General features: G+C 53.2%; 1 protein-coding gene across 1 annotated transcript in view; it reads left to right on the top strand.

The window, feature by feature from the left end:
- The window catches only part of DNMT3A (DNA methyltransferase 3 alpha), a 36277-nt gene extending 25942 nt beyond the window's left edge, over window positions 1–10335 (top strand). The window contains exons 8-18 of the mRNA XM_021697698.2: window positions 581–660; window positions 1230–1342; window positions 1444–1627; window positions 1768–1852; window positions 3665–3810; window positions 4592–4682; window positions 4872–5020; window positions 6114–6199; window positions 8316–8385; window positions 9185–9303; window positions 10014–10335. Of these exons, the coding sequence (XP_021553373.2) occupies window positions 581–660; window positions 1230–1342; window positions 1444–1627; window positions 1768–1852; window positions 3665–3810; window positions 4592–4682; window positions 4872–5020; window positions 6114–6199; window positions 8316–8385; window positions 9185–9303; window positions 10014–10155 (1265 nt within the window). The 3' untranslated portion in view covers window positions 10156–10335. The remainder of the gene's footprint in view (window positions 1–580; window positions 661–1229; window positions 1343–1443; window positions 1628–1767; window positions 1853–3664; window positions 3811–4591; window positions 4683–4871; window positions 5021–6113; window positions 6200–8315; window positions 8386–9184; window positions 9304–10013) is intronic.
- The last annotated feature ends 15291 nt before the right edge of the window (window positions 10336–25626 follow it).

Genomic DNA, 25626 nt, shown 5'->3' with positions numbered 1-25626 from the left:
TGAAGGCCTCTGTCCTGCCCGTCCCACCACCCGCACCCCGCTTCACCCACATAGCTGTCTTCCTGGTGCCACCATCTTACTTTCCTATCAATGGCAGGCACTGGTCATTAGGGTTTGGGACACTCCAGTGGGTCCGAGAAGGGTGGCCTCTCTTGGATTTGCTTGAACTTGTGACCTTTGGCCTTTTACCTTTCCTCATCTGTTCTCCAGTGGTCATTAGAGCATCGCAGGGCTGGCAAAGATGGGGGCAGGAGCATAAGATTTAAGGACTGCCCAGGGACTGTCTCCAGAGTCCCCCAGGGCCCCGGCCCTCTTCTCAGACGTTCCCATCCTCGAATTATGCCTTTCCTGGGTGGGTGGCATTGCCGCTCTGAGAGCTGAATGGGCATTGAGATTGGGGCCACAATGCCCCCCTGCTCCATGGGGCACCCTCCCAGACTCCTGTCTGCCTCCTTTTTGGGCTGCTGCTCCAACACGCCCTTTTCCTGTAGCCCTTCTTGGAGCTGGGCTTAGGCGCCGAGGTGGGAAGGGGCCCTTTGGAGACATTCACTCTGCTTTCTCCACGCTCCCTGCTTTCCAGACATTTGCATCTCTTGTGGGAGCCTCAACGTCACCCTGGAACACCCTCTCTTCATCGGAGGAATGTGCCAAAACTGTAAGGTAGGGGCACAGCCCCCGGCGGTCTATACCTTCTCCCGTCTTGGGGCTCGCTGTCGCCTGGCGTAGCTGCTGTGGTGACCCTGCGGTTTGCTCTGGACGCAGAGTCCTGATCAAACAGGCCCGTGGGCTTCGAAGTGTTCGACTTGCTGTTATTTGTCCTCCCTGGAAAGATTGTCCCCCTCGAAAGCCCGTTCTGGTCCACAGATGTGGGCTCACCGTGTCACAGTCCCTGGTGTGGGGCAGGGGGCTGACAGATGGGTGGGTGGGTTGCCGCGTCCTTGGGGTCCCGGGAGGAGAGCCCAGGGCTGTGGCGAGGGACAAGGGGGTGCAGTTGCCTCTCTGGCCTCGCTCTGGGGCTTCCCGATTCTGTGCACTGCTCTGGGTCGGGACACCCGCTGGCCCCTTCCCACGCGTGTGGCTCAGTAGGCGGCAGGCTCACGCCTGCAAGGACGGATTATGGTTCCTGGGTCGGGGCCCAGAGGCCGGGCGCAAAGCCTGCCGTTGCGCTGGCCGCGTGGGGTGCTGCCCGGTGGTCTCTGACGTGCCCCCCCCCTGCCCCCGCCCTCTAGAATTGCTTCCTGGAGTGTGCGTACCAGTACGATGATGATGGCTACCAGTCGTACTGCACCATCTGCTGTGGGGGGCGCGAGGTGCTCATGTGCGGGAACAACAACTGTTGCAGGTGAGGCTCCCCGGCCCGCCCCCTCCCCCCACCCCCGGCCAGGCTCCCTCTGGGGCCGAGAAGCCCCCCTCTCCCCCCAGCTACACTGGGCTTCCTTCCAGGTGCTTCTGTGTGGAGTGTGTGGACCTCTTGGTGGGGCCAGGGGCTGCCCAGGCAGCCATCAAGGAGGACCCCTGGAACTGCTACATGTGTGGGCACAAGGGCACCTACGGGCTGCTGCGGCGGCGGGACGACTGGCCCTCGCGGCTCCAGATGTTCTTCGCCAATAACCACGACCAGGAATTTGTGAGTGCTGGGCCTGGGCCGTTCGCGGGGGCGGGTTCCGAAGCCAGAGCGGTTCTAGCGGGGCTGGGGGGGCCAGCCCTGGGTGCCCACCTGCAGAATCCTCCCGGGCACTTACCTGGCCCGTTGTGCTCGCCACCTAGGACCCTCCGAAGGTGTACCCACCTGTCCCAGCCGAGAAGAGGAAGCCCATCCGGGTGCTGTCTCTATTTGACGGAATTGCTACAGGTGAGCGTGTGGCCCCCGAGCCCCACGAGGTGCTGCCGTCCCTGTCCCGGGGCAGGGGAGCTCCGCGTGAGGGACCGCGTGTGTTTCTCACACGATAAACAATAGTTAACACGACAGCCGTTGAATTGGTACCCCGCCGAGGAAAATTTGTGTTGAGTGAGAAGTAAAATCGTGGTCAGCTGCTGTGTCCGGGAGGCACGTGTCTTTGTTGGGGGTTGGTGAGCTCCAGCATTGGACAGGGTGATCATTAGAGATTATTGAAGATTTTCACAAAGCCTCAAAGGACAGACTCGGCGACCAGAACGAAAACATAGGCAGTGTTCTGTCGTACGATGACTGTAAGTCACAGTAAAAAAAAAAAAAAACCCCAAAAAACGATAAACAAGAGAGTAAAGAATAATATATAATTCTATAATTAGCATTTTGGTGAATATCCTTTGATGTTTTTTTTTCCGTGCATATATGTATGTGTGTTTCTAGAATCCTACGTAGCTAGAAAAATAAAACGAGAGTATAGTAAAACGCACACTGTGTTGTAACTCGCCTTTTCATTTGCTGTCATGACTGCTTTTTCATGTTAACATGGAACTGCATCCTTTATTTGTAAATGCTGCATAGGATTCCATTGGGTGGAAAGTACCATGATTTATGTAACTAACCCTCTGTTGGGTTGTTGACTATTTTTCTCTGTTACGAGCAGCGCTGTGACAAGCATCCTTACACACACATCATTATATACGTAAACTACTCTCTTGTAGGGAGGGCTGGGGCACAGCGTAGGAAGTTTGTTTCATATGGCTCTTGACCTTGCCCGAGAGCCCTCCCGCAAGGTGCTCCTGACACATACCCACCCCCCTGCCATAGCCCCAGGCCGACGGCTTCTCAGTTCTTAAGAAAGGAATAACCTCCTCAGAACAGGTGTCTTCACGTGACCGGAGGGAGACGGGCTGTCAGAGGGCCCGGGCGGGGTGGCATCCCAGGCCAGATGTTTATATTCTGTTCTCGGCTTAGTGTTGAGATTCTATAAACCTAGGGAAATTAATTTACAGCCTTGGTTTCCCAGGCCAGAACCTGGAGGCCCTCTAAACCACGCCACACCCCGAGAGGCTGGAAAAACTCCTCGGTGGGGAGGTCTCTGGGAGCAGGAAATGGTGCTGCTGAACCCTATTTCTCCAGAGGCTCTCAGGGTCTGTTCTCATGGTTTCCTTGCCCTCAATCCAGCAAACATTTGTGAAGGGGTCATGGTAAGGAAGCGAGTGTAGTTTGCTCAGGAGGAAACCTGGGTGAGCTCCTCTGTTCTGAAGAGCATTTGCAACCTAAGAGGAGAGCTGAATGAGGAATACACAGGGTTCTGAGGAGTTGGAGAGAGATGCAAAGCGCGGGGGGCTTACAGCGGAGGGGGTTGCTTCCAGGGGGCTGCAGGGTGCGGTGTGGGGGTGTTGATGAAACCTTCTTGGAGCAGGTGGCATTTATGTTGAGTCTTGGAGGATGAAGTGCAGCAGGAGGCCATGGGTGGGGGGTGAGGAAGGAGCAGCCTATGCAGGATGTAGGAACAGCAAAGAAAAGGCCACCCAAAAAGTCACCTGCTGTTCTCTCTGGTCCTGGAAACCACCTATTGTCTGGTCTTGACGGCCTTCTAAGTAGATCAGAGTAGGTATGAAATGGGATCCAGAAGGATCCTGCAGCTCACTGGGCAGGGTAGGGCTCAGGCCTGTTGCTGACCTATGTGTCCGGCTGGCCGGAGAGCCCCCTGCGAAGACCAGGGTGCTGGGGAGGAGCCCCAGTGACCGTGCCTTTCGCTGGCTGGCACAGGGCTTCTGGTGCTGAAGGACTTGGGAATTCAGGTGGACCGCTACATCGCCTCAGAGGTGTGTGAGGACTCCATCACGGTGGGCATGGTGCGGCACCAGGGGAAGATCATGTACGTCGGGGACGTCCGCAGCGTCACGCAGAAGCATGTACGTCAGTGTCGTGGGTCCCGTCCCACTTCTCTGTGTCCCTTGCACCTTGCTCCTGGGGGCGGCGGCGGCCCCCTGGCATTTTGCTCATTTGCTCTTTTCCTTTCTCCTTTTTCCCAGTCTCTTCTCTGCCGTGTGGAATGTGGGCAGATTCCAGTGGGAACCGGGAGCTGGCCTTTTGAGGCTCCGGCTGCCCCCTGACTAGCTTGAGGGCCTTTGTAGCAGAGCGCTTTGGTTCCCATTTTCCCAGTACTTTTGGCAACAGCTTTACCAGCCTCCGTTTCTGGGGGGGACTCTGGCAGGGTCTTGCCCAGGTGACCCTTTGCCTTTCCAGTTAACTGTGTCTACGACCCTGAAACTGCAGGCCCTCAGGGATCCCCAAGGGCGTTTGGAGGGCATTCAGATGGCCCGGACACCCTGCCCAAAGTGCACAGAGCGCAAAATGCCTTCATGGTCAGCTGCCCGGCCTGGACCGCCTTCCCCCTAAGTGGCTGCTTTTCGTGTTGGGAGCACAGCTGTCTCCCTGCTGGCCTCCGAGATGATCCAACTGGATCCCTTCCGTTTGTTTAGGAAACTGAGCTCAGAGAGCCTCAGTGACTTGCCCGTGGTGCTGTGTGTGAAGTATGTACTTATGAAGGTATATAGTGAGCATACCGAGCAGCTGGGTCTCCTCTCTCCGGTGCCAAAGTACTTTTTTTAGCCAAGTCCACGGATAACTTCCTTCTTCCTTTCTGCCTCTGTCCCCGGACATCAGGCCATCCCATTACCTTTATCCTCCCAGATCCAGGAGTGGGGCCCGTTCGATCTGGTGATTGGGGGCAGTCCTTGCAATGATCTCTCCATCGTCAACCCTGCCCGTAAAGGACTCTACGGTAGGTGCCGTGCTCACCCCTCCACCTTCTGAGCTGGTGCTTCCGCACGTAGGTTTCCTACTTGGACATTTCTGCCCTGGGACAGCTACTCCCGATGACCCTGTCCTCCCTTGCCCTCCCTGTGCCCGAGCCACACCACTGTCTCGTGCAGACAGCCCCAGCTGATGGCTTTCTCTTCCGACCTCTCAGAGGGCACTGGCCGGCTCTTCTTTGAGTTCTACCGCCTCCTGCATGATGCGCGGCCCAAGGAGGGAGATGACCGCCCCTTCTTCTGGCTCTTTGAGAATGTGGTGGCCATGGGCGTTAGTGACAAGAGGGACATCTCGCGATTTCTCGAGGTATAGCCAGCAACCTTGGTTTGGCCAGCTCACTAATGGCTTCTACCTTGGACTGCTGCTTTATCCCTGTCTCATCTGCATTGTGGAGCTGGGGACTGGTGACTTCTGCTTTGCAAGGGGCCTGTTCGGGAAGCTCGAGGGCTTCCCAGTTAGACAGGGAGGAAACACTGGTCGAGGCCTGCTCTGGACAGAACCTGTGGTCTGACTCTAAGAGGTAGTGTGTGGGTGTGGGCCTCAGGGCTTGAAGGACTTGACTGTTCCTAATAGGGTGGGGTGCCAGGCTCCTAGAGTTTGGGGTTCTGAGTGGTGTTTCCCTAGGGGCGCCCTTTGAGGTGGCCACGCCACCTCAAATCTTCCCCGACCAGAATGGCTTGCCCTCACTCCCTGGCACCATGACAGATGCGCTGCGCTGTGGTGCCTGGGAAGTAAAAGACACGGCTTACCTGTTTTTATTCCCCATAACGTGGGTCCCATGTCCGTGCTGAGCCGGGTTGGAGGCATGCACAGAGGGTCTCTGTGGCCAGAGGCATTCTCGGGGTGGGCGGTCTGGGAGCTCGAGCCCATGCTCCAGAGTCTTGGGGTCAGTAATGCCTCGAGCTGGTGTTCTGAAGTGTGAGCAAGTGTCTATTTGGCTCATGATCTGGACATACAGTGAACACGTCTGCACTCATTGGAACTTTCTTGCTCAGAGCCTCTGGGTGAGCTAGAGCTACGTAGTCCAGTTAGGGTAGCCCTCAGGCACGTGTGGTATTTAAATTAACATTAAAATTCGTCTGTCGCTCGAGCCTCATTTCAAGTACTCATTAGCCACCTGCAGCCACTCCATTGAACAGTGCAGACAGAAAACCTGTCCATCATCACAGAATGTTCAGTTAGACTGCAGTGGTCTAGAATGTTCTAACGAGAGCATGTGGAATGTGGCTGGGTTCCATTCTGGCTTTTCCTGGAGGCTTCAGGCTGTCCCACTGCGTGGCTTCCTGAGAGAGGAGTAAGCAAGAGCCTCTGAGGCTGTAAGGCTCCAAACTAGCGTAATTTCCTGGCACCGTCTGCTATTCCTCTCTCGCTCATCTTTAATCTTTCTCCTGTTTTATAGTCCAACCCTGTGATGATTGATGCCAAAGAAGTGTCAGCTGCACACAGGGCCCGCTACTTCTGGGGGAACCTTCCTGGTATGAACAGGTTGGTGAGAGTGCTCGGGCCTGGGGAGGCAGTGGGTTGGTGTCTGCAGGCAGCTCGGCCCAAGGAGGAGGCGATCACTGAGTGGGCGCTCTTGGGCACCCTCCCCCGCTGACTAGCTTGCTGCTCTACCATGTTCTTCTGTTTCCTTCTCCTTGAGGGAGAAGGGGAGTGAGGGTATAGAAAATATTTGCCTGAGAAACCAATGGCTAGTGGTTGAAATAGGAGAATCACCATGCTGCTGAGTTACATCGTTGGTTCTCGTGCATTGGTGACGTATCTGGAGTCAGCTTGTCCTCGGTCTCCAGAGGTGAAGCTGTGGAGGGTGGAGTTGGGATGGGGAAGAGTGGTGCCCACAGCTGGGCCACACCTGCTGGGTGCAGCTTAGAGAATCCTGCTTTGCTTATTAGCCACACACTTTGTGGCTTCGGGTCCATCGTTGGGAGGAGGTTCTTTATTTAGGTTACACAGGGAGAGATGTTAATGTCTAGGGACGAAGATAACTTCATTTCTTCAGTGTCATAGTTGGATTATAAAAAGGCCTGTGAGGAGAAAGGAATTCTGATTGAGAGTCAGCAGTTCAAGAGCAGAGTGAGATCCACCCCATCTGGATATCTGTTATGCAGGGAAATATTTTCCAGAATGTTCTAAGAGTGGATTGTCAACTTTGTTGTATCTATAAATTGTTCACATCATCTAATCTGGCTTCAGTCTTCTCTCCCTCTCCGCCATTAGCGTGAAGTTGTAGGAACATCCCAGTCTCATACCCGCTTTACAAAGCTGCTGTCTTTTGTGAAGGTTTATTGATGGGAAGGAGACCTGTCCGTGGGATAGCTGACCTACAGACCGTTGAGTGCCCCCTCCTAGGTTCCCCAGCTGTACCTGTGTCCTGGAAGAGTAGACTGGGTTATGTGGTCCAGTATTCCATGGAGCCACGAACTCAGTGTCTCCTCACAGACCTTGGTCCTATGGGATTGTTCTCACCTGCTTCTTCCAACTCTAAAATTCTAGAACTCTGAGCTTCGAGGTGGAGCAGAGGTACTGTGTGGGGCCATGTAGGGGGTGTGTGTGTGCATAAATAGGGCGGAGGCTGGAGGCGTGCACTTTGGCCACGGGTCCCTATGGGTCCCATGCTGAGATGGTAGACTGCTGTGTGAAATACCAGAAAAGGTCAGCCCTAAAGGTGACGTTCAGTGATCTGCTCCGCTCTCTGAGAAGTGACACATTCAGTGTCACAGAACTGTGGTCTTCTGGGCACTGTGCAGAAGTTAAAGCCTTTTAAACTGTACAGTTCAGGTGCACGCTTCGATGAATTTCATCCAGCATACACCCATGCAGCCATCCCCGTATTCAAAGGTACAGAACATTTGGTCACCCCCAAAGCTTGCTTCGTGACGGACACTTTTTTTTTTTTAAAAAAGATTTTATTAGAGAGCCCGTGGGTGGGGGGAGGGGCAGAGGGAGAGGGACAAGCAGCCGGCCTCACTCAGTGCCGATTCCCGAAGCGGGGCTCAATCCCAGGACCCTGAGATCATCACCTGAGCCCAGGTCAGACGCTTAACCAACTGAGCCACCCAGGTGACCCTGTGACAGATACTTTTAGAACTCAGTATGTTTTACGATGACTGGCATAAAAGTCATTAGGTTTTCCTTCCTTTTTTTTTTTAAGATTTTTTTTAAATTTGTTTGACCGAGAGAGAGACAGTGAGAGAGGGAACACAAGCAGGGGGAGTGGGAGAGGGAGAAGCAGGCTTCCCGCTGAGCAGGGAGCCCGATGCGGGGCTCGATCCCAGGACCCTGGGATCATGATCTGAGCCGAAGGCAGAGGCTTAAGGACTGAGCCACCCAGGCGCCCTGGGTTTTCCTTCTTGTGGACAGGTGGTATCTGCTTATTTATAGATTGAGACCACTGTGGAATTTAGGTTTAAGGGTTAACGCTTGGTGTGCTGTCCGTGGATGGCTGCAGTGTGTGTGCGAATGTTCTGGGGGAGTTTGAAGGGGGTTTCAGTGTGTGCGGGTGACGACAGTCCCCTTTTACCTCTCCGTGTGAGTCCTGGCTGCTGGCTGCATCCCTGCTGGTCTCCTGGTCTCTGTCATTACCTCTCTTTCTGCTTCCTAGGCCGTTGGCATCCACTGTGAATGATAAGCTGGAGCTGCAGGAGTGTCTGGAGCATGGCAGAATAGCCAAGGTTAGCCCCAGTGCCAAAGCCCTCTCTCTGCTGGGGGGTAGGGAGAAGGGCAGAGAGGGCAGGATGAGCCCGAGTGCTGTCCAGGCCAGTGTCCGCTGCTGGTGCGGAGAACGCAGTTTAGGAGGTGGCTCGGGCTCGTACACCTAGCCGGCCAGAGGGGAGGGCCCAGGGGAGAGCCCGGAGGGCAAGGAGAGAGATCAGAAATCCTTCCCGGTCTTCAGTCCCTCGTTGAGCATCGCCTGCTGGTCCTGTGAGAAGCAGACACTTAAGAAGTCTTTGCCAAAGTCCCTGGATCTGCTAGGGCGCTTAAACGTTTTGGCCAGGACCTATTGCACAAGCCTTCAGGACGGCGCATTCTCCTGTGATGTGGAAGCTGCATTTCTCTCTGGAGAAATCTCCCGGAGTGAGTGTATCGGGCGTCAGGTTCCATGAGTGGGGGCGCCAGCATCCAGCCCTGCGGGCGCCCCTCAGTAATTTGGGATCCTTTTGCCTGAAGTCACTACACGTGTGCAAGAACCCATTCTTAGAAGACTGAGGAAGTTCAGTGGTGCGAGCTGCTCCCTCTCAAGTCCTTGGCCAGCGAGCCTGGACTGAGGATGGCCGAGTGACCTCCAAGTGGGGAGAAGAGCAGGGCAGTGGGGTCTGTGGAGGCCCGCGCTGGAGCCTTACCCCGGCCACCTGTGTGGACCAGGCCTTGTCCGTGTTAGATTCACCCGTCCCGGCCCATGCCTGGCACACGTGTTGGATGCATGGCCAGCGAACGAGTGCTCATTCCTCTTTTCCTCTCCTCATCTTCTAGTTCAGCAAAGTGCGGACCATTACTACTAGGTCGAACTCCATAAAGCAAGGCAAAGACCAGCATTTCCCTGTCTTCATGAATGAGAAAGAGGACATCTTATGGTGCACTGAAATGGAAAGGTAGTACCCGAGGCCATGTGCTGGTGTCGTGGGATGCGTGGCTCGTGGCGGTTGCGGCCTCTGAGGGAGGGATCGCTGCCCCTTCCGGCCGGGCTCGTAGCTTGCCCAGATCCCACGGGAGCAGTGGGTCTCCCCGAGCATTTCCCAGCAGGGCAGGTTCCTGGAGGTACGGGGACACTCCTGTGCATTGTAAGGCCGGGCCCAGGGTCAGAGGGATCTAGGAGTGGGCTCGGGGGGCCGTGGCTCCCAGGGGTCCGGCTAAACTCCCAGGAAACAGTGCTGCTCATTTCGGGAACTGTGCAAACCAGGACAGCACAGGACCAGGCGGGCCGCGCACCCTCATACCCTGACTGGGTGCAAACCAGACTCACAGTGTGCTGCTCACACTCCTGCAGTCGGGCAAGAGTTCGGCTCCTTTGTCGAGTTCTTGCTCTTGTGGGCGAGGTCCTAGGGATGCGTGTTTATTACGGATAGACTTCAGGTACCTGCTGCGGCTCCGTCTCCGGCGGAGCACGCCCCGAAGGTGTCTTTCACCGATGCTAACTTTGTGTCTGTCATGTGGCCACTCCGGGCGGCGGTTGGCTTCCTTCCCTTCAGGCCCACGGCAGGTGGCAGGGTGCCTGAGTCGTGGTTGGCGACACAGGACGGAAGATGCAGCCGGATCGCACCCGCCCGCGCTCACCCCCGCCCTTTCTGCCTTTTCTCCCCAGGGTGTTTGGCTTCCCTGTCCACTATACCGACGTCTCCAACATGAGCCGCTTGGCGAGGCAGAGACTGCTGGGCCGGTCGTGGAGCGTGCCGGTCATCCGCCACCTCTTCGCTCCGCTGAAGGAATATTTTGCTTGTGTGTAAGGGACATGAGGGCAAACTGAGGTAGTGACACAAAGTTAAACAAACAAAAAACACAAAACACAAAACACCAACAACATGAGGATCGAGAGGAGTATCAGCACCCAGAAGAGAAAAAGGAATTTAAAACAGAAACCACAGAGTCGGAAGTACCGGAGGCTTTGCCTTGCACAAAGGGTTGGACATCATCTCCTGATTTTTCAATGTTAATCTTCAGTCCTATTTAAAAACAAAACCAAGCTCCCTCCCCCCCCACCCCCCACCCCCCACCCCCCTTTTTTTTGTTTTGGTCAAACCTTTTGTTTTCTACTCTTTTCAGAGGGGTTTTCTGTTTGTTTGGGTTTTTGTTTCTTGCTGTGACTGAAACAAGAGGGTTTGTTGCAGCAAAAATCAGTAACAAGAAATAGTAACAATACCTTGCAGAAGAAGGGTGGGAGAAAAGGAAAAAAGGAAATTCTATAGAAATCTATATATTGAATTTTTTTTTTTTTTTTTACTATATATCTTTTTTTTTTTTTTTTTCGTTGTTGTCTCTAGCCTGATCAGATAGGAGCACAAGCAAGGGACAGAAAATAGTGACACTCAGCGGCAGAATTCCCTCCCAGCCACTGAGCTGTCTTGCCAGCACCATTCCTGGTCATGCAGAACAGAGCCCAACTAGCAGCAGGAAGACAGAACACACAAGACCCTTTTATACAGTATTTCAGGTGCCTACCACACAGGAAACCTTGAAGAAAATCAGTTTCTAGAAGCCGCTGTTACCTCTTGTTTACAGTTTATATATATATGATAGATATGAGATCTATATATAAAAGGTACTGTTAACTACTGTACAACCCGACTTCATACTGGTGCTTTAAACAGCGAGATGAGTAAAAACATCAGCTTCCACGTTGCCTTACGTGCAAAGGGTTAAACCGAGGATGGAGAAGGGAGGCAGCTTGAAGGTGAATCGTTGCTGCGGTGGGCTTTCCCCCCCGGTATTGAACAAGGTGAAGGGGGAGAATCCGGGACCCGCGTTCTCCTGCTTCTCCCTGTCAAAAACGGGGGTGAGGGGAGGTGGGTCGGACCGTGGAGAGCTGAGAGTGGGATTCATCCAGGCTCACGCAATAACCTTTTGATTTTTTTTCAAAAAGGAGACTCCCTCGGCAAGATGACAGGATAAGGGGTCTTCCTTCCCAATTTCTCACATTAGCCGATTCGAGGGCTCCTTGTGGTGGGATCAGAAATAATCCAGAGTGTGGGCAAGTGACCGTTAAAACCCCACCTGGAGCAAATAAAAAAACATACAAAACGTACTGGTGCTTTCCTGTCTAAGTCGCCTTTTGTGTGTTCTTTTATGAGGCCCTCACCATCCACCCTCTGTGCACAAGGCGGCTTCCGGCCCCTGGAATGTGATGTTTTTGGTCATCTCCAAAGGCTGCAGTTTTATACTGGGAGGCTGATGACACCTTTTGTTAATAATTATTCTTATGGTTCTGGTTATAATTATGTTTGTTTTCAGATTTTTTCTTTAAGAAAACAAAAACCCAACCCCCCCTCCCTTGCGGTTTCAAACCGAGGTGCGGGGAGCAGGGTGCTTCTGAGTTAGCGGTGGCCCTGGTGCCCTGGCTCCCCACCCCTCGGGCCAGGTGGGCCACCGGGCGCAGCGAAAGCTGGGCGGCCAGGGGAGTCCCCGAGGCCGGCCTTCCGGGCGCGTCCCTCCTCTCTTCTACTTCCCCTCCTCTGAGTCGTGCGTGTCAGGGCCGGAGGGAGGACCAGGCCATCTCTCTCCTCGTGTGTATGATTGGAGTGGTGTGTATTTCTTTTCTAGTACTTGGTCTGATGATAGCTGTGCTCTTACCCGGAGCCGGCAGCACCTGGAGCCCCAAGGGCACGGACACTTGGTTCCACCTCCTACCGAGGCAGGCGTTGGCGGTAGGCAGGGCCAGCATCAGTGGCTCCAGGGTGAGGGCCCAATGGGCAGATGCTTGCCTGAATAGATGGGGTGTAGATATGTGGCATATAGAGATATATATTTTATAATGGGAGGGGGGATGGCACCTCCTGGGACGGGCAGGGCTGGGAGGTGTGCTGTCAAGCACATGGTCCCAAGTTCGCATCCCTAGAAGATAGGGCCTACGGTGATAGGCGCTATATAAATACATAGATAGGGTCATGTATAAGAAATATTATGTAGTGGGGAGCGGGGCGAGGGGGCTCAGAGTGCTGAGCCTCGGGTCCCACTGCAGACATAAGCCCCACACCAATCAATCAATCCCACACGCATACACAGGAACCGATCTCTACCGATGCGGAATGGGCGCACACACACACACACACACACACACACAGCCGGGGGGCTCCCAGCGCTCTTCTCCCCAGGATTCAGGACTTTGTGGCGTCGACCCTGCAGCTCTTTACCTCTGTTGCCCTGATTGCAGGTAGACTCTCAATCCCAGAAGTTGCTAGGTGCTGAAGGCAGGAAAAGGAGGAGGTTTTATTCCCGCAGGTGCTCTCCTCTAGCAGGTAGCATTCTATCTCTTTTGCCCCTGGTGATGTCAAAAGATTCTTCTGTTAGCAACCTGTGATACTGACCTGCAACTCTAGGCACCAGTCAAGTCAGCCCTCGACTCCCCCTACCTATTCTCCCCCAACCAAAATAAAATTGACATCCAGGTCTGTCTTGGCCAGGGGGCTTCCATTGGAAAAAAAAAAAAAAAATGGGACAGTGAAACTCATCTTTTGAATAAAGTAAATTAGTAATTGGTGACAAAACTAAACCAAGGCTTTGAATCCCTCGCTCACTGCTCAGGAGTAAGCTCACAGCTGGTGGCCACGGTCTCCCACTCCTTTTAGAGGTGCTTGGTCCTGGGCTTCAAGCTACGTGTTTCCTTGTCAGATTGGTTTTTAAGATCACACCCAGTTTGCTCCCTGCCAACTCTGTGACTTGGCGGCAGGTGGCCACGGTGGGCCCCCTTGGGGCTGGAGCAGCTAGGAGGGGGAATACCTCTGCCCCTCCCTCGTTGGAATCCCTGTACCTAACCCGTGGTGCTCACCCTCGTCCCTTCCTTCTCCAGCCGGGCTCCATCTCCCTGGCCTGGGTCCACCAGCACCACTCCAGGAGGGCTGCGGGGAGGAGGGGCTGCCTCAGGCAGTCCAAGGTGCTCCCTCCCCCACTGGCCAAGGCTAAGGTCTTCGCAGCCCCCAGTGTCAGGACCGGCTCTTCACGGGCCTGCCTCTGCAAACAGACTTTCCAGCTCTCCTGGCCCTCCTAGGCCTTTCGTCCACTGCTTACGTGAAGGAGTTCGCCTTTCCCGATGGCCCAAGCTTCACCGGGGGGCTGGTGTGGTAGCCGTGGAGGCAGCAAGCCTGAGGGCTTAGTGTGGGCTGGCCAGCTTTCTGGGGGGACGCCTGCTTGTTGTGACTGATCCTGAGGAGTACTTGTTTCTCCTGGTCCAGCAACCTGACTGGGCCCCAGAATGGGCCAGATGACCGTTAGCAATCACCAGCTTTTCTTCCAGCCCGCCCCACGGGCTTGGTCCCCCCAGTAGAACTTGGGAACGTACCAGCTTGGCCATGCCCGATGCTTGCAGCAGTCTGCTTCTAGCCCTGGTTGGGGTGCTTCTGGGGACATGGATCTGGTCGCCTTCTAAAGGAGGGCTGTGCTTTGGCCGAGGCAGGGTTGTGTGAGGATTAAGGAGGGGATCATTACACTTGCTGTGGGTGAAACCAAGGGTAGAGGCGTGGAGTAGGAGAAACCAAGAAGGCCCAGGGAAAATTCTGGAGTATGTCCCCAGTGGGATTTTTCTTACGAAATTTACCCCTGGAAACCAGGGCTTCTGGGTACTGAGGCTGATGCCTCCCCATTTGTGGCAGGTGCCAAGTAGAAGGTGGTGCCAAAGAGATGGGTGGCTTTTGTCTGGGGGAGGTTGCCGGGGGCTTGTGCCAAGGTCACAGAGCCGACGGTCGCCTGCCTGGGGAGGAAGTGAGTCTCCCGCAGGCAGCTGCTGAGCCCTGTGGGCCGGGCCTCAAGCTGGCCTGTGCTAAGCCCCTTCCCCGTGGGATTGGCTGGAGAGCAGTTGGCTGGGGGAGCAGCAGGTGAGGACTGGGGCGGGGAGAGGGTTCTTGCAGTCAGCAGATCACGCCATGAGTGTGTTACTATCTGTTTTTCTCTCTAGACCTCAGAAACTTCCTGCTATTGAACATTCTTCTAGAAAGCAAACTTCCCCAAAGAGCGTCCAGGACCTCTTAGCTTTTGAGACAGGCCTGGGAGTGGTTGGCTGGTGGAGATGCCCGTGGGAGTCTTGGTGAGTCGCTAGGGTGTGGATTGGGACAGGCAGACCGGGCAGCAGGGAAGGCTGCTGGACATTGAACTGGTCTCTTGAGGGTCGGCTCCCCCTCCTCCCCGCTTCGCCGGTGGTTCTGGGAAAACCTAGATGAGAATACCTACCATCTCCAGCACAGGAAGGTCTGTCGCAGGAGCAAGGGAAGGAGCCATCTGGGAAGCGTGTGCTCCAGGAAAACTGCAATCCAGAGTCCTCCTGTGTTTGACGATCTAGGTATACATAAAGTTGATCTCGGAGGAGGTTTTGAATTCCTGTCGCTGTTCTGCTTGGCCAGAGGTTGCTGTGGCTTTCGGAGCAGTCATTTTTAGGAAACTTGCAGGAGTCCCCTCAAACTGTGGATTAGGGCCTTGGGGCCTCCCCTGGCGCTGTGATCTACAGAGGGCTGGTTGTTCCCTTTGGTCAGGGGAACAGCAGACCCAAGATTCTGGCGAGAACAGAATTTCTAGCCAGGCCCCATTCTGATCCCAGGAGGTAAGGGATCTGAGTTTGTCTTCGGGCATTGTCTAGTCTGGTTGCTCCCAGTGCTTGTGATTAGAGGTGACATCGGAGTTGTCCTTGGCAGGAGAGCTGAAGGCTTTCCTCCAGCACAGGATGGGGGGCTGTTGTGGAGGCCTGGCCCGGAGCTAGCACGGCCTCCCGGCCTGACCCTGCTGAGGCAGGGATTCACGACACATGTTTGCAGGATCTGGGAGGAAAGAGGGGGAGATTGATGGCAAGGATAGACTCTGAGGTTCTAGCAGAAGCTCTCGAATCTTTACATTTTGGTAAAGGAAAACCTGGGTGTCTTTGGGAAGCGAGGGCAGCCCCTCCTGTCCCCGTGTGTCTCAGAGACCTGGCTGAGGGGGGCCTTTGCTTGGTGACCTCTTGCCCATCACGGACCCTAGGCAGTGGAGCTTCTGGGGCGGGAGAAACAGGCAGGTCTAAAGCAGCGAGGACAAGGACACAAGGTCCCTTTGCTATTTGTGACTGTGGCTGAATTGCCTGAACGGAGGCCCATGGACTCCTGGAACTCTGGTAACTGGAAACCCCCCCCCAGTCTGCTCCACCGGAGGGCTGCAGGAGGGCAGGCGGCTCCCCGCTCCCCGCTCCCCACCCCAGTCCCGCAGCCTCCAGCCCCTGCACCTGAGGAGATGAGCAGGGATCGAAAGCCTCACACCAGTCCCATTTCACTTCCCAGACTGATTCGGTCGCACAGCTCTAGAATTCAACATCCAACCAAAATGCCGAAATTTCTTAGAATACGCAGAGGGAGGAGGTGACTCAACAAGGTGCTAAAAACATTTTATTAAAAATATATATTGTTAAATTAAGTCTGCTGTCTGGACAATGACTGTTTGTTTTGTTTTCTTGTAGTGGAGTTTAAAAGAGACTATTATTTTACTCTGATATATTATTATTAAAAAGGCATTTTAACTTTGTACTTGAAAACTAAATGAGCGATTTCATGTGTTTTAGCTGAGGCATTGAAGTAGCGGGTGCTTACTTATTTGTGGGAAATCATGTATTCATACTGAAGAATAAACTCTGTAGCTGATTTGGTAATACCTTTTACTGTTACAGACGATTTCGCTTTGACCCCCCGCGGCAGAGCACTTTTACTCCACATTCCACGCAGCTAAATGCAGGACTTCCTCCCCCGCCCCTCCCCCACCCCAGCCTTTCTCTTCAGTTCCTCTTTTTTTTTTCCTTTGGGGTTTTTTTTTTTTTTTTTTCGTTTGTTTTCCTGGTTCCAGCATCCTTTCCCCCCTGTTTTTTTTTTTTTTTTTTAGGGTTGCTTCTCTATTTATTGACAATAATAATGTACATTTCACAGTCTGGTTCTGGGACATCCAAGGAGGGGCGCGGGAGAGGGGGGCCCCCCCACCCCGAGTGGGTCCCCAGCCCCGTCCCCCGGTGTTCTGTTGTATCTCTGTGTAAGTGATGCTCGTGACATAGCTGTTTATGAAATAATTAAAGAGGTCAATGCGTACAGCAGATGTAGAAAGTCTGTCAGTTCCGCCTTCATCACATTTTTTTTGTGCCCAGAAGAATATAATAAAGCTCCTTTCTAATGTACTTGTGCTGGAGAACACTTGAATAAATGGACTGTTTTTGTGCAAAAAGAAAAACGGAAAAAGCACCGTAATAATGTCCTTTTGTCTTGCGTCTCCTTCCCCCACCCCCCCCACATGACTGTTCACAGCCTTCCCGGAGGGGTCAAGTGCCCAAGTGGGGAGGGACTGGCATTGGGTCCAGACAGTGCAGTTTCTCCCTTGAAGATATCACCTGCGTGAGCATTAAATAGGGGCTGTAGACTGGATGGAAAAAGGGACAGTTTTGTCATCTCGAAGCTCCAACATAAGTTACGGAGTGAGACGAGGTCGCTGAAGGAGCAAAATCTGTCCTGGGCTGAGGGGTAGGAGTTTTCAGGCTGCCGGGAGACGGGGGACCTTGTGCCAGTGCCTGGGTCAGACGAGTGGAGGGCTTTTGGTTACGGGCACTGTTCCCCTCCCTGGGGGGTTTCTCGGAGGTAGACAGTCTGGACAGTGCAGGGGACCCTGGAACAGACTGAGGCATTTGGCCTAAAAAAGAGAGAATCGAGAGATGTTTGCAAACACTGACAGGGCAAGGCCGAGGGGCTGCGATTGTTCTGGGTAGTTCCAAAAAGCAGGCAGAAGTGGGGCCAGTTTGTGGGAAGTCAGCCCATTTCAGCTCAGCTGAAGATAGATCCTTCTTGGCCCCTGGCCAGCAGTGCATGGGGCCTCCGGGAATGGCAGTGAAGAAGTACTGGGCAGCCGTTTGGGGATCCTACTGGGCTTCCTTGACACCCTGAGTCTGGGCTCCTCTCGCTGCCCAGCCCCTTCTCAGAACTGTCTTGCAAGCAGACAGTGCCTTATGGCTTGAAGAGTCCATTCGTATGCAATGTCCCCTTCATCCTCACAATTCTTTGTCTATGAGTCACTCGGTGACTCCCAGTCTCCACCATCTAAAAACCGGAATCTGAACACACATAGGAACGGGATCTTCCTGCCACATCTCAGCTCTAAGACCCTGGCGTTCCGTGTGGTGTTTCTATCTCCCAAGTGCCAAGCAAGTCCCTGCCAACGGCTGCTTCCCTTAAGGGTGGATTATTCAAGGTTTCTTTCCTGCCTTAGACTTTGGGAGGGGTTTAGGACTGCACCACTTTGTTGGCTGCTTTGAAAGAAATCCTAAAGGGGAAATTTGAGAAAAAGGAGAAAATAAACTTTTCTCATGGGCACTTCTCTTTACAAAATTGTAAATGTACATTTAACTTTTGTCCTACTTTTTTCTCTATTTTTCAGTGTTGATGTAGAATGCTTTTTTTTTTTCCCTCAAATGGCTGCATGGTATTTTCTTGTTGGATATCTGTTTCTATATATATGCATTTTATTTTAGCTATAAATAGAGCTGTAATAAATATCTTTATGTGTTGGGTTTTTTTTCCCCCCTATATTTTGTGTTTTTTCTCCTTAACTAGATTCCCAGAAGTGAGATGTACTGGGACAAAGAGAGAAAGATTTTGGTTGGCTCCTGACACATTTACCTGATTTCCTCCAAGTGGTCAGCAGACCTGTAGTAGATCTTAAGCTCTGAGGCTCTCAGTCCAGGAAAAAAACAAACATAGTCCTTAGTTGGACCAACTCAGAAAAGTGTTAATCCCAGTGGGGAAGTGAAGGCTCAAACAGCCCCTGCCGAAAAACTAGAAATCTGTAGCAAGAAGCTGGAGGTAGAAACACTGGTCACTAAATTGTGCCCATGTGGAGGAAGCCTGTGGGGGATGGACTGCACCCTGAATCTTTGAGACTCGGGTTCCAAGGCTAAGGAGGAATGGGAGGATGTCATCAGTATGGAGTGCGCCAGTGTCATCTGAGCTGGATGGAGATGGGTGGCATGGCCAGAGCATACAGGAAGGAGCTGCGGGGGTCGTTCCATTAGTAAAAACCATCTCGTGAAGTTCCTGCATTTAAATGAGGTACCATTTAATGGTGGAGGAGTAGGGAGAGAGAGGGGTCAGGGCTGGGCAGGAGTGAGGTGACAGGGCCCACAGCCCAACGGGACTGCCCAGGTGGGTCTTCCCTGGGGCGGGGGGTGGAGACCGTGCACACCACCAGGCCCAGACTCGCTGGTTCAGGAGAAACTTCCCCGGACTTGGCAAGATTGACGTGGTGAATGTGGGGTGGAAGAGAGGAGGGAGGGAGACAGGCTGTCTGGGAGGTGGCTGGTTGTGGGGGCCAAAGGCATAGGCCAGAGGTGGCAGGCACGAGCAGTGGGGTGTTAGGTGGGGGGCTTCCCTGAAGGGAAGAGAGTATATGTTGAATATGGGGGCATAAGGAGGTCACATCCGAGGGGAACAGGGCTCCCCTGTGATGGGCTCCTGGCATCACCCCCAAAGCTCCCTTTCTCTTTGCTTCCAATACACTTTAAAAGAACAAGGCCCATTCACCTCAGTTGGCATAATTTGCTCCTCTCTGCAGGAATCCTAGGGGGGTACAGCTGGGTTGGGAGGAAAGGGCCTGGAGGTTTGGGGGTTATGAAGTTGCAAGTGCCCTAAACTGTCTCAGAAGGAAGACAACAGCATTTAGAATGCTGGGATCTGAATGCTGTGTGACCTTGGGTGGAGTTAGCTACCGGTCTTGAGCTCAGTCCTCTGGCTGGAAACCTGGGTCTCGTCTTTTTGTCTGTCAAGCTTGTGGCTCCTGGCAGGTGTGGGAGGCAGTTTCGGGGCCTGGGGAAGCAAGGAGCCCGGCCTGTGGAGACATGCTGCCGCTCGGCCCTCGCTGAGCCCAGGGCTTCGGCCAAAGAGGGTGTGTGTGGGTTAAGGGAGGGAACCTAAAGCCTCTCGGAAGCTTTCACTCGGAGGGAAACACAAGGCCCCCGCCTCTCGCTGCACGACCATCCCTGGCCTGGCCCCAACTTGGCTCACGAAACTGTGCCAGGAGCTGTGTAGATCACCTGGGTTCTGCCTGGCCCGGTGTGAGGACTTCTGTGATCTCCCTGTCCCTTCCTGCCCCAGCCCGTCTCTGCTCCTGGTTCAGGGACCTCCCTCCACTAGGACCACCCTTGTCTGGCTCTGAATCCCACTCTGTCCTCCTGCTTGGCCATGGCTCCTAAGTCTGGCACCATTAATCTCTGTTTTTCCCTGAGCATTTCCTTAATGGCACCATCGATCTTAAACACACGTGCACACTGTCCCTTGACCTCCTCCAGATGCCCTATTTCTCTGCTCCACTTTACAGCAAAACTTGAAAGCACTCCTGAGATTTGAGGACTTTGCTTTTGTGCTCCCATTCTCGTCCACCTGCCCCAGCGGGGCCCACACCCCCCCCACCCCATGTGCCTTCTCAGGAGCTGGGGCCCGGGGGGCCTCTCTCCTCCCTGAAACATCTTCTTCCCGGGGCTCCTGACATCATACCCCATGTCTTCTTACCCCCTGGCTTCCTTGGCTCTTTCCTGTTCTCTACATGTTGGAGGGCTTGGGGATCGCTCGTCTGCTTTCACCCTGATGTCCCCCGAGGCCCAGGTTCTCCTGTCCAGCTGCCTGCTTGGCCTCTCCACTTGGGTGTGAAACGGGCACTTCAAACATGACCTGTCAAAAACAGAACTCTTGGGGCGTCTGGGTGGCTCCGTCGGTGAAGCATCTGACTCTTGATTTCGGCTCAGGTCATGATCCCAGGGTCATGAGATGGAGCCCTGTGTCGAGCTCTGCACAGGGAGTGGAGCCTGCTTCAGATTCTCTCTCCCTCTGTTCCTCTCCTGCTCTCTCTCTCTCTCTCAAAAACAAAACCAAACCAAAAAACCCCCCTAAAATCCCAGAACTCTTGGTCTCCTCCCAGCTTGCTCCCATACTTCTGTGTCTTAGTAGCTGGCGCTTAGTTGGTGTCAAGGACCCTGGGGCTCATCCTCGATTCCCCTTTCTGTCACATCCCACTTCCAGCTCGCCAGCTTGCTCTGACACACTTACCTCTAAATATACCCTCATTTGGGCCATTTTTCACTATCTTACTTTTGCAGCTTTTCCCCAAGTCCTCATCATCTGTCCCTGACTGGTCTCTGTCCCCATCATACCACAACAGATCTCTTTGTTCCTGTCCCTTCCAGGCCATCCAACACACAGAATAATCTTATTAAAAATCAAACCCTTTAGGGCGCCTGGGTGGCTCAGCTGGTTGGGCGACTGCCTTCGGCTCAGGTCATGATCCTGGAGTCCCTGGATCGAGTCCCGCATCGGGCCCCCTGCTCGGCAGGGAGTCTGCTTCTCCCTCTGACCCTCCTCCCTCTCATGCTCTCTGTCTCTCATTCTCTCTGTCTCAAATAAATAATAAATAAAATCTTAAAAAAAAAATCAAACCCTTTAAAAACCCATCAGCTGTGTGCCCCTGCAACCAGGATAAACCCTTCTTGCCCTTCTTGCCCTGGCCTGCGTACCCCGACCTCCTCAGACGCTCCAGCCGCCGGCCTCCCTTCCCTGGAACGTGCCAAGCTCTTTCCCGTCACAGAGCCTTTGCACGTGCTGTACCCGCCACCTGGAAATCTTGCTTGCCTTTCTCCTCAGCCTCTTTCCCCTCGTTCAGGTCTCAGCTCGGAGAAACCCTGGCTGACCACTGTTTCTTCTGTGCCCGCCCCTTTCAATTGTATGTATTCTCTTTGTAGCCCTCACCGTCTGGACTTCTTACTCAAGATTTGGCCTACCTGTGTATGGAGGAAGCCAGGGCATAGGGGAACCTCAGTAGATTTATTTTATAGCTCTTCTGTGCGCAGACATTCCTACTGGTACCGCTTCCCCAAGAGAGGCTACCCTGGGCTCAGAGTAGGATCTCCTCTCCCCTAATTTTCTGTTTCAGCCTTTTACCTCCTTTGCAGTTCTTACCGTAATTAGTAATCATTTTGTTTACTCATTTATTGGGTCTCCCTCACTAAAATGGAAATGCGGGAGAGCGGGAACAGAATCTGTCTTGTCCTTTACTGTATCCCCAGAAGCATATTACGTGTTTGTGGAATGAATGGGGAACCACACCCAGCCCCACACCTGTGGGGATCTCCAGGACAGGGCTCTCAAGAAGCCTCCTGCTGGGCTGAGCAGGGTTTCAGGAATTGTTTTATAACATCTGGGCCTTTGTTAGTTCCAGGTGGGCTGCATGAATGTTGGCCGTGCCCCCGGTGCTCTCAGGGCCAGGAGAAGGGAAGCAAAGTTCATTATTGAGTGTCTAGCAGATCCAGGAGTCCTGCCCCCGCTGCCACTGCCAACAGTGACCGAGCTTCCCATGGGTCCAGACTTGTGCCAAGTTCTTTACGTGCATTAGCTCATTTAATTCCTGTGCAAAGACCTCGTGATTGTGCGCATTTTATGGAAGGGAAAATTGAGGCTCATCAAGGGTACACAACTTGCCAGGTGGAAGCTGGATGGGGGTGCGTCTGACATCCCAGCCCGGCGGGCTGCTTCCACTGTCCCGGCTCCCTCAGAGAGGGCGTCTGCCCAACGGGGGGGGGTGCCTGTGCTCTCCAGGCAGCCTCCACATTGAAGAGAATGAACCAAGGGTTTTTAAAGAAATCAATATGACTCCCCAGCCTAAAATCATGTGAATCGCACCTTTAAAATAATGAAAAAGGGGTAAGTGAAAACTCATTCATTACCCCACTTCCCAGAGATAACTGCTTTTGGAATCTGTTTCTTCTCTTTGCATGAGACACATCTACAACTTTACTAATTTCAGACCACATTATTTGTCAATATACTGTTTTGAAATAATTATTACTAACATTTTTTTGAGAATTCACTGTGTGGCAGGTATTATTTTCCTGTGAGCATTTTCCCACATCACTGTTCTTTGAAAACATTATTTTCAATGGCTGCATGTTATTCTGTCTCATAGATGTAGCATAATTTATTTGATCCAGCTTTTCCTCCAGAGGGTGGGCCCCCCCCACCCCGTGGGCCCTGTGCAGGCACCTGGCGCCCTCATCTGCTACAGTGACCCTGCTTCCCCCGTTACCCAGGTGCACCCTGCCTGTAAGGAGGGGTCTAACGGGATCCTTTGTTCAGCCTGGTGTCCGTATGTGATCATCTTCTAGCATAAATGTTTGAGATGTAATTTCTGGTAGAAGGACTCAGGACCCGTATGAGTAAATTGGTCCCAGAGAGATTGTGTGCTCCCGTCAGTGGCAAGTGAGGACCCCCAAGCCCCCCGCTCCACTTTTTGGCAGGTGGAACAGCGAATGGAGAAAGGGCAGGGGCGTTAGGGGCTTACCTTTACCACGCAGTTCTCAGCGGCCATGTGGGGGGGTGGGCACAGGGGTCGTCGGTGGTGGTCAGTGGCAGGAGTGTAATGGCTGGGGGTCCTGCACAGTTAGGTTGCAGCCTCCCAACCTAGGAAGGTTATTTTGCTGCTCTGAGCCTCAGTTTCCTCACTTAAGGAAATGGGGGCAATAATGGGGTTATTGTGGGAATTACAGTGATACTCGTGTAAATGGTCAGCACCAATGGCTGGGCTGGCCTACACGGAAGCACAATAAATGCTGTGTATACGTGTGTGTGTGTGTGTGTGTGTGTGTGTGTGTGTGGTAGGTCCAGGAAAGGGCACAGGTTTGGGATGTGCACAGGGTCCCCCTGGCCCGCAGCCTTCTCCTTTGCTGCCCTGAGGCTGTGAAGTCCCACTGTTTACTGTGCAATTTTCTCCATATTAGTCCTCCACACCTGGGCTTCTAGGTGAACTGAGTCAGAGGAGGGGCCGTGGGAATGTCTGAATTTGCAGCCCCAGGAGACTCTGCTGTGGTGGGAGCCCGTCTTGGAGGTGGAGAGGAAGTGTGTGTGTTGTGGGGGATAAGGGGTGCAGCTCTCCCTGTCCTAGCTTGCCATGGAGGGGAGTTGGGGGGACAAGGGCAAAAAGTGGGCCCTGCTGGCAGGTGTTCACCCCTTTGGAGTTTGGGTGCCGTGTCCAGAGGTCTGTGGAGGGAGCAGGCCTCCTGGTCTGGGCCAGGATCACCCTTTGCCTCCTGAATCCGATGTGTGGCCAGTGGGAGGGGGCTGCTATAGCTGAACAGGCTGCTGGCTCCATTCCCTGCAGCTCTGTGGAGCCAGGGACCCCCAGAGGCCTGGAGAAAGTTTAGTCGGGCTCTCCACGCCTGGCGGTGTGGTCCCTGTTGAGTATGGCATATGGAAAAAGCACTGGACCCGGGGTCCAAGAATGTCCCCTCTTGGTTCTTACTGTACACTTTGTGGGCAGGGTACTGGACCTCTCTAAGCTGCAGTTCATTCACCTACAAAATTCGCTAACTTTCCGCTTTAACCAGGTCAACAGGGCATGACTGTGGGAAGCCACATGAGGCGACGGCTATTGAAACCCCTGGTCAACCTGCACTAGAGTGCAAGGTCAGAGACATAGGAACCCCCCACCCGTCGGTCCAGGTTTTATCCAATTACTCAAGTCACACTTGTCTGCTGAATTAAAAAAAATTAGAAATTACAGAAAGGCACAAAGTAAAAAAAATATCACACACTGGTTACCTGGGTGCGTATTTTTGTCAACATGATTGAACTGTACTCTTAAAATAGGTAAAGCTTATTGTATGTACATTATGCCTCAATAAAGTCTTTATTTTTAAAACATTTATTTTTAAAATTCCCACCATTGTTGGCATTTTAGTATATTTGCTTCTAAATTTTTACTTAGACATAACATATATTCTGTCGTATGTATGTGCATATAAATGTGTGCGTTTCTCTATATAAATATTATGTACACAAAGGCTAAACAACTTTCAGACTCTAAATGTATGTGTGTGTGTGTATATCTATATATTTATTTGTTTTTTAAATAAAAATGGATGAGGACATGTGTGCTGTTTGTGAGGGGAGGCTTGCTGGAGCCGAGGCCGCTGGCTGGCCGCGTCTACCTTGGGGCGGCCTCACCCCGCCTTCATAAGGGAACCGGGCTGTGCTCACGGGCCCCCATCCACAACGTGTGCTGTCTGACCCCAAGGCGCTCAGGGTGGGGAGCCAGCCCGCCTGGCGAGAGTAACACTCCCTGCACTCAGCAAGGCCTCTCTCGGGCCCTCGGAGCCCTGGGCAGAGGAGGTGCAAGGCCTGTGGACGAGGCTGGGGAAGGAGGTAACACTGGTCGAGCGAAGTCGAAGTGAGAATGTCTAGAAACTCGGGGATGGCGTAGGTAGAGAGGAAGTCCCACTTGGAGGGGGAGGGATGGGAGGCAAAGATGCTTGGATTGATGTGGGGTTTACCAGAGAGACAGGGTCCCAAGAACTGCCATAGGGATTTCTGTATGGCTGGAGCCCATACAGGGAAGATCTGATATGATAGGTGTTCTGAGCCTCGGAGTCGGCCGGTGTAGAACATACTATCTACGTCCGAAGGGCAGAGTGGACAGATCAAACAGGTGCTAGGGGTGGACTTTACGGGGCCGGCTGTCTTCTCACCGTGAGAGAAACTTCCTGGTCAGTTCAGCCTCCATCCCTCGAGCCCCCGGAGCAAGTTTTCATGGTGACATATTACAGAACCACATGCTTAACAAAAAGGAAACGGTCCCACTCAGAGTTAGGAAGGATATGGGACTGGTCGCAGAATTGAACAGACGTCAGGACCTGGCCTGGAGAGGCTTCGCCGCCTCTCTTTTGCTTTCTCTCTCCTTCTTGATTTCTGTCTCTCGTGTTCTTTCCACTTCTCTCTTTTGTTTGGCTCTGCCTGGTTTCCTTCTGTAAACAGACCGATTCCAGATGGGGGAATGACAGCCACGGACATCTCGTAGCTCACAGCCTCGGTGGAATTCTGCCGATCGCCTTTTAGCTCACTCCTTACACGGACAGTGTCTGTGTCCAAGGAAGCTGGATACTCTGATTGGCTAAGCCAGAGTGATATGGTTGAAGGGGATGGGGTAGAATCTGCTTCCAGAAGGAAACGGGGTTGACAGGGGCTGGCCAACCAAAAGCCGTCACACACGGTTTTCAGGATAAAGTTAACAACGAGGAAGGCAGAGGGTCTACATGGAAGAGCACAGTCTATTCAGGATGATGGAAACACAACAGAGGTCCGTAGAACATACTAGTGGCTGGCTATCCTCAGCCCACTATGAGACTGCTTGGCTCTTGGAAAAATTAGAGTACAGAACTGTTACCCCTACTCCCAACCGATTGACTC

The sequence above is a fragment of the Neomonachus schauinslandi genome, chromosome 10 (assembly GCF_002201575.2).
Source record: "Neomonachus schauinslandi chromosome 10, ASM220157v2, whole genome shotgun sequence".
NCBI classification, from domain to species: Eukaryota; Metazoa; Chordata; class Mammalia; order Carnivora; family Phocidae; genus Neomonachus; species Neomonachus schauinslandi.
This window is presented reverse-complemented; position numbering and strand designations above follow the sequence as displayed.